The sequence below is a fragment of the Phyllostomus hastatus genome, unplaced genomic scaffold (assembly GCF_019186645.2).
Source record: "Phyllostomus hastatus isolate PE091 unplaced genomic scaffold, TTU_PhHast_1.1 phas_scaffold_114, whole genome shotgun sequence".
In the NCBI taxonomy this organism is placed as follows: domain Eukaryota; kingdom Metazoa; phylum Chordata; class Mammalia; order Chiroptera; family Phyllostomidae; genus Phyllostomus; species Phyllostomus hastatus.
Window position 1 is genome coordinate 1069993 of NW_025334006.1, and position 12213 is coordinate 1082205.

The 12213-nt window shown below is 40.7% G+C and overlaps 1 protein-coding gene across 3 annotated transcripts in view; it reads left to right on the forward strand.

Annotated features, from left to right (window-relative positions):
* The first annotated feature begins 1125 nt into the window (after positions 1 to 1125).
* BRAF (B-Raf proto-oncogene, serine/threonine kinase) overlaps positions 1126 to 12213 on the forward strand; it is a 130871-nt gene continuing 119783 nt past the window's right edge. For all 3 annotated transcript variants that reach the window (XM_045855519.1, XM_045855520.1, XM_045855518.1), the window contains exon 1: positions 1126 to 1292. In XM_045855519.1, the coding sequence (XP_045711475.1) occupies positions 1167 to 1292 (126 nt within the window). In that variant the 5' untranslated portion in view covers positions 1126 to 1166. The remainder of the gene's footprint in view (positions 1293 to 12213) is intronic.

Here is a 12213-nt window from a genome sequence, read left to right on the forward strand (position 1 = left end):
GTAACCTCCACTATGTTTGTCACTCCTCTTTCTCCCTTCCTTAAATTGTTTTCTTCCTCCGAAATAGTCCTCCCTTCCTTTCAAACAAAATGTATTTTTAATAATAACCCGGGTTTCTTTAATTCCATTCCGTCATTGGGGCCTCTCAAAAGGATTTTACCTCTCCTTTCTTAATGGTTTTCATGCATATTTTGCACAGAGAATGTCTTGGAATGTTCTGTTTATGAAAGGCGCAAAAGTATTCAAAATATTTTGAATGCTTTTCTTCAAAACAGAAACGATCAAAGTTTTGATGCTTCAAACCTCTAGAATGTTCTGTGCTTTGTGCAGGTCCTCATACATGGAAAGCGCCCCCTCACTGACATTTGTTAAATGAATGAACCACGAAAACGAAAATATTCTGAAACATTTTATTCCTCAACGATGGCGAGGGGGGACTTTTATATTTCCCCTGAAACCCAACTTGAACAGACCACATCCTTTCATGAAAAGGATACAGGCATCACTCTGTAACTTGGCTGTTCCTAAATATATTTCTACCAAATTCTACTCGGCTGTTTCAACCTTGGGGTTTCAAGTCTGATTTTTATGACAGAGACGTTCGTTGCAAAAGAAATAACAGAAGTAGCTTGGGCTTCTCCGTCCTCCCTCTAGGATTCCAACTTCTGCTCGAACGCCAACCCTGCTCCTGGGCCCTACGTTCTAGAACGGGCTCAGCACGGCGAAGGGAGGAAAGGAGGGAAGCGAAGCCACGGAAACGCTGGACGAAGACTGGCGAGCGCCACGGTGGGCAAGCCGCGAAGGAAGCCTCCACAGCCGGGGGCGCGAGGGCGCTCCTAGGATTACGTCACGCACCGCGGGTGACGTCACGACCGTGACACGCGGGTGACGCCGTTGCCGCGGCGACTTCTAGTGGTCTCCGCCCCCTTCCCCCGCCCCCCCCCCGCCCCAGCGTCCTTCCCCCAATCCCCTCAGGCTCGGCCGCGCCGGGGGCCGCGGGCCGGTTCCTGAGGTGGCCCAGGCGCCCCCCGCCCCGCCGCCGGCGCCGCCTCGGCCGTCCCTGCCCGCCGCCCCCCGCCCTCCGCCTCCGCCTGCCCCCGCCCTCCGCCGCCCTGCCCCCTCCCCGCCCAGCAGCGGTCGCTCGGGCCCCGGCTCTCGGTTATAAGATGGCGGCGCTGAGCGGCGACGGCGGCGCGGAGCAGGGCCAGGCTCTGTTCAACGGGGACATGGAGCCCGAGGCCGGCGCGGGCGCCGCGGCCTCTTCTGCAGCGGACCCCGCCATCCCCGAGGAGGTGAGTGCCGGCGCCCTCTGCCCCCCTCCCGTCCCCGGTTCGGCTGGCCGCTGTTTATCTTGTGTGAAGAGGTGGCGCTGGGAGCTCGGATGCCCTCGGCCACCTTCTGCTTTGGGCTCTGCGGGTGGGAGAGGGGCATTCCCCCCCCTCCCCCGCGCCCCGTCCCTCTCCGTCATGCGGCTCCTTGCGACGTAAACACACACCGCGGCTCCGGGGGGGTTCCCTGGCCCGCACCCCGGCTTGGGGGATCCGGGCAGCGGCGCGGGAGCGGGAGGCTGTCCATAGGGGGCGAGCCTCAGCGTTGGTCCTAGAAGGTCACGGCTGCCTGGAGGGAGGCAGGCTCGCATCTCTTGAGATGTTTTCGTTATTTCGGGTGGGGGGAGGCAGTGGAGGGAGGCGGCGGCTTCCAGGGGGAAGATGTGGGGCCGGGAGCCGGGGCCGGCATCCCTGCCCGAGTTACCGGGGTGTCTGTGATGATGACAGTGGTCATGGGGATGGATGATGGGGCGCATCCTTCTCGCTCTGCTCTCCCCGACCGCCCTCTTTTTCAGGCCGCTGGCCTCCCTTCGACTTTCCTACTTGTTTGGGGATTTCTCTTCACCTCGTTTACCCAGTGGTTGGTTTTGCTTTAGTCTCGACTTTTTCAAACCTAAACCCCACCGTTTCCGCTCTCCCCGCCATCCCGGTCTCCGTGCGCACGGCCCCCCCACCCCACCCCACCCCACCCCACCCCCGCCCCAGGTCCTAATGTTTGTCCGTGCTCTGTCACCCGGTCCCTTTTCCATCTGCCGGACCGCCTGCCCTCGGACCTCAGCTTCTACCGGAGGCCGTTTCTGCACTTCCCTTACCCCTGGTCGTCCTGAGGCGCTCGACCTCATTCCACCGCCCGCTCCCTGACATCGTTATCTGTTGTGATCTCCGCAGATCCTTCGGGGCGCTTGGGAGCTGCTCACTTTCTGAATCCTGAAGCTGTCACGGTTCCATTAGGTTTCCCTTGCACGACCGGCACTTTTCGGTCGGGCTTCCATGGTCCACTCTTTATTTATTACTGCCCATTTAAAAAAAAAAAATTAGGCTTGCTTTCTTTCTGTTGTCCTTCTTTCGGTCCCAGTTCATCTCTTTCACTGTTTAGCCCTTGCTTCTCTAAACCTGTTTTTGCATTATTCAGCCTTTTTTAAAAAAAAAATCACTTTGTCAGATTATTTTGTTTACATTGTGTTTTTATTCCGTGAAATTTACTTGGGTATTTGGCATTGTATTACATAGAATAATACACTTCACTATACAAATTTTGAGGTAATTTATGGTGTAACAACTGTGCTTTACAATTGTTTAGATAACGTGACTTACTCTGTTGCCTTTGCTCAAAGTTCTCTTTCCTTCCTACTAGTTAACATTGTTTCCCAACTCTTGTAACGTCTCATTCTTTACTCTGTGCAATTCTTTTTCCTGCTTCATCATCTTTACTTTGAAAATTCATCTGCTGTGCTTGCCCTATTCAGTATCAGTTCACAATATTTGTTTTTCACCCTCTTATACCACCTCCATCTATGCCCAGAGGTGTCCTGTACCATCACTTATTCTACTCTTAAATTTTCTCATATTTTTCTTCTTCCTTAAAAATATATTACATTTTTTTCTACTTTACAGATTGCATTTTCTCTAATATCTGTTCATTTTCCCCAGCTTTTGGATTCTGAGAATAGAGTTCTTCCCTTCTTCCATTTCTTAGTTTATTCTGTTTTCCTTGTCCCTAGGTGCCATTCATTCTGCCTTGTTTCCTGGCTTTTGGTACTTAACTTGCTGAAGCTTCCTCTTGTCTTCCCCACACCTCCACATTCCTTCTTATTTATAAACAGCTTTGTTCCGTTGACATGGAAATTTATTTTTAGGATACATTGTTTTTAATGGATAAATACTAGGGGTTACATCTGCTGCCTATTTTTTCCATGAATCGGATATTCCTTTGTCCTAACAGGCACAGGTGCCTCTAGGCTTGCTTTACTTTGTAGTGCATGTGTGGGTTTGTTGAATTGCATCTGGAAGAATAGATAAATTAGTGGGTATAGGTTATGAAATTGCAATTTTCTTATAGCATTGTTTACATTGAGAATTTTGTTTCAGAGTTTATTAGAACAGTTTGCAATGATATAGGGAAGACTTTGTAATATAGAATCTTTGCTCTCTTACTTGAAGGGCCAGATTGAACTCTGCTACTCCCGGAGGATTCTGATTAGGTGAGAGCTAGGTTTCTCACCTAGGAGAGGCCATGGGTTTCTGCATCTGACACACTTCCTAGGCATTTCTCACATATCAATGCTTGAGAAGCTCTAGGCTAGATGAATTTAGGTTTAAACTGACAATAATTGGAAGGCATATCCTTATTTCCTGAAACCATAAGGATACTTTAATTGAAAGTGTGTCCCACTGCCTCCCTCACCCAGGTTTTAATATTTAATAATGAATAGGTTTTCCTTTATATTTTTTACAGGAGCTGATAATAAATATTTGTCGGGGAGGGATAAGTGATTAAAAATGGATATCTTTTTAATGTAAATTTCAATGACATGGATGGTAGAATAAATTTCTTTGAGACATAATTTTAAATTTGACATTGGTGTTAATTCAGTGGAAACTGAAATGTGCTGTGGTCTTTTGAGCTGTCTTCCTAATACGCACTTAAAGAGATATCTTATGATTGCCATATGCATGGGAAGAAATGAAAAATTGTGCTAGTGTAAAATGACATGTTTTATTTTCTAAAATTTACCTTACTGACTGTAAACTGTAAGTTTAAAAATATGTTTTCCAGGGAGGTTTCAGCTGCACTAAAAAATTTCTAATTACAGAGGGAAAGCACATTTATTAAGTACAAAAAGTAAAAAAGTCATCTCTAATCTTGCCACTAAGGTATAATTACATAAACAGTTTGATGTACATACATCCATACACTTTTTTATACTTGTATAATACAGTGTGTGTGGTTTTGTAATATTTCTAACAGCAATATAGCAAAATATTTTACCTGCCATTATATACTGCAATTTTTAAACTAAACATTTTTTTTGATATTAAGTTGTTTCTATTTTTTTATACTCTTGTTATCAAACATCTTAAACATGAAATTATGTTGGGAATTGAACAAATTGCATGTCCTATATTTGTAAGTATTATTTTATAGATGCTCAAAATCGAATATTCTGGTAAATGAAAGGAACTTATTAAATATTTATCAAATGAATGTGCTTATACTTTTGTCATTAAACATTTACTTCTGAACATTTAGATTCCCCTGATGTTACTTTCTGTCTCTCTATGACCATATGGTATAGAATGGGACAATATGGCCGTATGGTATAATAAATACATTGAAAAAATGTGTTGTGACAGGGTATGGTATTTATTAACTATTCTTGTGCTGTGCATCTGTAGAAGGGAGTGTCTTACAATTGTACTGTTAATTTTTTAAGATCTCTTACTGCCAATCTTAGTTAAGTTGTGTACTTTTAATAATGCATTGACTAAGCAGTATTCTGGGATGGAATCTCCTTTATAATGAAGTCCACTCTGTTAAAACACCTTTTTATGAACCAAGCCAAACCAAGGTGGATTACATCATACTCTTAATAAGTGGAAGTCCCACTAAGGTATGTGCCTCTGCAGTTCTGGCTATTGCTGTTAATACTTGTCTGGGTATATTTAAAGGTAGACAAAACATGCTTGTTAGGCAAAACTATAGAAAAGCTCTGTCTTTGGTATTTCTAGTGTTCCCTTTCCGTGCTCTTTCTCCTCATTTAATGAGCTCCCTCCTTTAGTCATTTACTCACTTCTTCTGATATCATTCACTTTTATATGTTGGTTATTAAAGAATTGATTGTTAGTAAACAGGTAAGAAAGGAACGTTGGGACTGGGTGCTTAAATCCCTGAGTATAGTAAATCTGAGAGCAAACTGGGTTTAGTTGTATTTGGATAATAGGCTAGAAAAATTATATTCAATAGCAGGCTAGAGAAGTCTGACTTTTTTAAATTTCCTGTCTCTTGCTTTCCTGATTAGGATGAATTAGGATGAATTATCCCATCTTAACAACTGGAAACTTGTGTTCTATGAGTTTGGGGGGAGAGGGAGGGAAGCAGGTTACTTTATTTATTTATTTATTTATTTATTTATTTATTTTACGTATTTTGTGAGAAGATGCTTACCTTGTTCTTCCTTTTTCTGTAATCGTAAAGGTGTTTTCTCCTTTAGAATTGCAAAAGTGCCTTTTGTTTCCTTTGACATCTTGATATTAATTTAGTTGTGTACTTAGTGAACATTTTTGTAATAATCCTCTTGTTTTATGAAATCCAGTATGTTCCTAGCTTCCTATATTTCTGCCTCAAATTATCATTAAGCCTTTGTTGTCAGTAGCCCTTACAGAATTTTGTATTCCTCCAAACTTTAATTGGTTTAAGCTCTGTACTCATTCTCTTTGTCTACTTTATGTACATTAATTATTTTGTTGCAGAATTTCTGAATTCAAAGTAGGTGAGCCTATTTGGGAGATTTTCTGTGTTTTTGGAGAACTGCTTTCATAGTTGTAATGATAATGTTAATGCTATAAGAATCGAAAAGATAATCTCATTTCTTCCATTTCATCCTTAAATATTTGGTGGAGGAATTGACATATTCTGGGAGGTAGTTTTTATTTTTTGTTTCTTTTGTTATCTTTTCGTTTCTTATTTTTTAGCTACCAGTCTAATTTACTGTCATATATAATTAGCATGGTAGTCAGAAGAAACTCTTAACCTAACCTCCACCCTAACTAACATTAAGCAGTTATTTTTCCTCCCCTCTACCCTCCGAGATTATTTTGGTTTCCATGTTTTCTCTTGGGCTTAAAACACTATTATTCTTGTTTCTTCCCATTTCAAGACTATGCATACATAGAGGGAGATTGATGCCCAGTAACATTCCATTTCTTTCTGGGTCCTGGGAAAGCCCTCGATAACAGAATATAAATATCACTCTGACCTCAATTAACTTTATATCTTCCAGAGGATCTGGTTGTGATTTTCACTTAAGGATTAAAAAGCAAAAAATCAGGAAATGTGTTCCTAGGGCCTAAGTCTCAGACACCTGACCCTTACAGGGTCCTGTGACAGCTGGGAAGGTAGGTAGTGTCCAGGCTTTTCTGTTCATGTTGTAAGGAGTCTTATTCCAGTAGTATTTGGCTACCTTGTGAATTTTGAAACTGCATTTCCAGGGACAGAAAACATAACCTTTTGGCAGTCTATTTTCAACTCTTGTTCCAAAATTAGTGTTTTTTTTTTAAAAGTATTCATCTCCTTATTGTAAAAGATGCTTTAATTGTGTTTAAATTGAGAAATACTCTACTCTTGTTCATATTTTTTCTTGCACTAAATATTTAACCTTTAAATTAATAATACCACAAAATTTGACTTTGTATTTTTAGAACGTAAATTAAGTACAATTTTAGTATGCTTTGAATTAGTCACTTTGAGTATTTTGAAACAGTTTAAAATACTGCTGGGAGTTGTTCCTCCAGTGACCTAGGATTTTTAAACTGTGTTTTCTATGTTACAGCATTTCTTTTGCCAAAGTACTGTTCTGGCTCGTGGATGTACTTTTAAAGCTAAAGGGGAGTCTAGCTTCAGCTACATTGTAAATAGTAATTAGAACTTTTATTTTTTGTATTGTCAACTTGGGTCCAACCCCTTTTCTTCTGTTTCAAAGTTTATATTCTCTAATTAGAAAGCTCCCTGTAGCATAGAGGGGAAAAATTACTAATTTTTAAGAGTCATAACTAGGTATGGTTATTTTTTAAAGAATGATTAACATATTTTCTGGTAATGTCGAATGAAGGTAATTTAATTCCCATTCATTATAAAGACATTCTCTTTTCTGTGAATACCAAACAATTATTGCCTTTATGTCTTTCTTTACTATAAAAAGATAAAGTACTGTTGTTAATTATTCCTAAAGAACTCAAAATTGCCTTTTTACACATCATAAAACTGTATTTCCATGGGAATAGTATCAGAGAACCTCAGGTAAGGAAGAGATGATGATTCAGTATAGTCCTTACATTTGTATTCAGCAACAACTGAAAGTGTTCATTTCTTCTTTATTTTTTCGTGCTTGCTTCTTACCTTTAAAATATTATACCCATTCCAGCAAGTGTCTTCTCATATTAACAATAAGTCATATGATCTCAAGTTTAATTTTGCTATACAGGAAAATTTAGTTCAATGTAACTTTTGATAACTCGATTGCGGATGATTTTTCTACTACTGAGTTTGGCACTTAAAACAAGTTTCCCTGTATACAGTAGTACCCCTTATCTTCGGCGGATGTCTGTTGTAAGACCCCCAGTGGATGCCTGAAACTGGGGATAGTACTGAACCCTACGTGCAGTATTTTTTCCCTGTACATACATATAATTTGATTTAAAGGAAGAACTGTGCAGCTTCCTTTTGTCATACTGGAATTGCCAGCATCACTAATTTTGCACTTGGACCCATAATTAAGTAAAATAAGGGTTTCTTGAACACAAGTGCTACCACACCACAGCAGTCAATCTGATAATCAAGACAGCTAGTAAGTTACTGAGTGGCAGGGAGCGCATACAGCATGAATATCCTGGCAAAGGGAGGATCACATCCTGCCCTGGACAGAGCAAGGTGGCGTGAGATTTCATCCGTCTACTTAGAACAGCACTCAACTTAAAACTTACTAAGTGGTTGTTATGGAATTTTTCATTTACTGCTTTCAGGCTGAGGTTGATGGGGGCGGGGCGGTAACTGAAACCGTGAATTATGGGGGCTACTACATATGTTACCATCTCAACAGGTTAGAGAAGAAACATATGATCTGTTGAATAGCTGCAAACAGTGCTTGATAAAATTAAGCATTCATTCATCATAAAACCCAAAACAAATCAAATGTGATAAACGGCATGTATTTTTTTAATCAGGTTTTATAATTACTGTTGAAGTATTGAAAGAGTTCATCTGAAATTGGGAGAGATAAGATTGTCTATTAAGACTACTTATAAAGTTGCAGAGATCCTGACCTTCAGTAAGTTAAGAAAAAGAAAATTTAAAAGAGTTGGAAAGGAAGAAATAAAACTTATCATTCATAGACCACATGATTGTTTATTAGAAAATTTAAAAATATCTACAAATTATAAACAATGAGTTGCACAAGAAACTATATTCTAGCAGCAGATAGGAAGGAAAACACAAAATAGTATATTTCACAATAGCATAAAAAGTATGATGTACCTGGGAATAAGTCTAAAAAATGGGAGTCCTGGCCAAGATGGAGGTGTAGGTAGAAACTCTTTGCCTCCTGGAACAACCAAAAGGAGGATAACTAATCTAAAAACAATAAACAACCAGAAGTGCCAGAAAATTAAACTGCACGGAACTCCGACAACCAAGGAGTCAAAACACTCCCAGTGGAGCAGGAGAGACTGACGGGCCGCCCGCAGGGTGGAGAGGGCCCCAAGGCATCAGACCGCGCTAGCGAGCCCTCGAGGCTGCGGGAGGTGAAAGGGCGGGCCAACGGCGCCAGCGAGGCGAGCAGACTGCGCCAGTGAGGTGGGACTGGGTCGAGGGGCCCGCGGGGCAAGGCGGGCCGCTGCACCAGCAAGGCAGGCGGACTGCGCCAGTGAGGTGGGACTGGGTGAACTCGGAAACTTCAAGACGCAAGCTCGCGGTAAACTACCACAGGGTTTGTCGAGCCAGAAGAAACTCCCAGTCTTCACAGGACAGAGTTTGTTGGAGGGAGGAGCTAGAGCTCAGTAGCCATTGTTCCGTCTCCGACCCCTCCCCCACGGACAGTGCTAAAACTGCTGCAAAGAGCACTGCCTGGCCTTGTGAATGCCCAGGGACGCGGCCCCCTATAACATAACAGGTGTGCTGAGACAAAGAAACATGGCCCAAATGAAGGAACAGATCAAAACTCCAGAAAAAGAACTAAGCCACGAGGAAGGAGACAGCCAGCCTATCTGATGCAGAGTTCCAAACACTGGTAATCAGGATGCTCACAGAATTGATTGAGTTGGGTTGCAAAATGAAGCAACAAATGAAGGCTACAGAAGTGAAATGAAGGAAAATATACAGGGAACCAACAGTGAAGGGAAGGAAACCAGAACTCAAATCAACAATCTGGGACAAAAGGAAAAAATAAACATCCAACCAGAACAGAATGAAGATATAATTCCAAAAAATGAGGAGAGACTTAGGAACCTCTGGAACAACTTTAAATCTTCCAACATCCAAATCATAGTGATGCCAGAAGGAGAACAAGAGCAAGAAGTTGAAAGCTTATTTGAACAAATAATGAAGGAAAACTTCCCCAATATGGCGAAGGAAATAGACTTCCAGGAAGCCCAGAGAGTCCCAGAGAAATTGGACCCAAAGAGGAATGCACTAAGCCAAGATTAAAGGTAAAGAGAGAATCTTAAAGCAGTAAGAGGAAAGGAGAGCGTTACCTATAAAGGAGTGCCCATAAGACTTTCAGCTGATTTTTCAAAAGAAATCTTATAGGCAAGAAGGGACCGGAAAGAAGTGTTTGAAAGGCAAGGACCTACATCCAAGATTGCTCTATCCAGCAAAGCTATCATTTAGAATAGAAGAGCAGATAAAGTGCTTCCCAGTTAAGGTAAAGTTAAAGGAGTTCTAAGCCCTTATTATGTGAAATGTTAAAGGGACTTATCTAGAAATTGGTCAAAAACTACAAACAGTAAAATGAAAACAAACTCAACTATCAACAGCTGACCTAAAAAAAAACAAAACAAAACAAAACCCAAAAGCTAAGCAAACAACTAGAACAGGAACAGAATCAGAGAGATGAACATCACATAGAGGGTTTTCAGTGGGGAGGGGGAGGGGAAGAATGGGGCGGGGGAGAGGTACAGGGAATAAGAAGCATAATCGATAGACATAAAATAGATGGGGGAGGTTAAGAATGGTATAAGAAACAGAGAAGTTAAAGAACTTACATGTAGAACCCATGGACATGAACTAAGGGTGGGGAAGGCTGGAGGGTTGGGGGGTGCAGGGTGAAAGGGGGATAAAGGGAGAAAAGTTGGGAACACTGTAATTGCATAATCAATAAAATATACTTTTAAGAAAAGGCCTAAGATTTCTAGGAGCTTTATTGAAATAAATTATGTAAATCCTAATAATTCAGCCAAAATACTATGTATATGGATTGATAGATGATACTGTATAGATATTATTCTTCCCAACTGGATTTATGTATTTAATTTAATCCCAATCTAAACCTTAATAAGGGTTTTGGGGTTTTTGTTTGTTTTGGTTTTGTTGTTTTGGTGGAGATTAAAAAATTGATTCTAAAATTCTGTGGAAAATCAATAAAGGGCTAGCGTAGCCAAAACACTCCCAAAGGAGACAATATGGGAAGACTGACTTCACAAGTGAAGTAATTAATTACCACACTGTCCTGTGTAGTCTAGTGATAGGTGGAGCAGTGGAGCAGAAGAAAACCTATACTTAATGGGTTCCTTGATATATGATAGCTATCTTCTGGAAATTAGAAAAGCATGTCCTTTTCAATAAATGGTGCTGAAGAAATTAAGAACTATTAATTTGGATTTCTACCCCATAATATTCACAAATTCTGTATAGATTAAATGCCTGAATGTGAAATGCAAAAATATAAAGCTTTTATCAATGTATTTGGAGAGCTGTTTTAGATTATAAAGTTAAAATTATTATATTTCATTGAAGTTGTTATTCTAAGAGTCAACATTATTTCATTTGATACCTCTAGAATAAAATGTTGCCAGTTAACCTTGATGTACTTTTTTATTATTATTTTATTTACTTATTTTTAGAGAGGGGAAGGGAGGGAGAAAGAGAGAGAAACATCAGTGCGTGGTTGCCTCTCACGTGGCCTCCACTGGGGACGTGGCCTGCAACCCAGGCATGTGCCCTGACTGGGAATCGAACATGTGATGCTTTGGTTCGCAGCCCGCGCTCAGTCCACTGAGCTACCCCAGCCAGGGCCTATGATGTACTATTGATTGTAAAATGCATCTCAGTTTTCACTTTTAAAATTATTTTAGCATCTTATAAATGATAACATATAGTGCATTTCCTGATCTCCCTTCCAACAAAGGTGGATGTCTTTAGGTTCTTATCAATTAGATGAATTCCCACAATTTGGAAGACAAAAGGACAGGGAAGCTTTCTTTTTGCTGCTGTTTTGGCTAGTTAGCAACTTTGTGAGATCTGAGTGAGGAGAAGCTGTTGAGGTACCTGGAGTGAGCATTCCATTGTTTAATTCCAGCTTCCTGGGTCTGTAGAGGCTGTAGTGTCAACAGCTGTTGGACGGCTCTGACTTCTGATAATGTAGTGGCTACTCCTGATTCCCAATCCTTCCATATTTTGAATGATAAGTGTCTTAGTCTTGTAGTAAATGCTTTCATAGTTTGAAAGGTCTAAAATGTTTTTTTCTTTTTGCATTGGGTCCTGCTTAATACATTTTTATTAGCTCAAGGTATTGTTTAATGTTTAATTTTATTTATTAAAATTGTCAAATATATATAACATTTATCATTGTGACCATTCATAAGTGTACAATTCAGTGGCATTAAATACATTTAAAATGAAGAACCATGACCATCATCTCTACCCAAATTTTTCTCATAATCCCCAACAAAAACTCTATCAAGAAATAATTTCTTCTTTCTCCCTTCTCTAGCCCCTGGTAACTTTATTCTACTTTCTGTCTATGGATTTGCATATCCTTGGTACCTCATGTAAGTGAAATCTTACAATATTTGTCATTCTGTGTCTGGCTTATTTCACTAAGCTTCATGTTTTCAAGGTCCATCTGTGTTGTGAAATATATCAAAATAACCACCAAACTGTTTTCCCACCAGCATT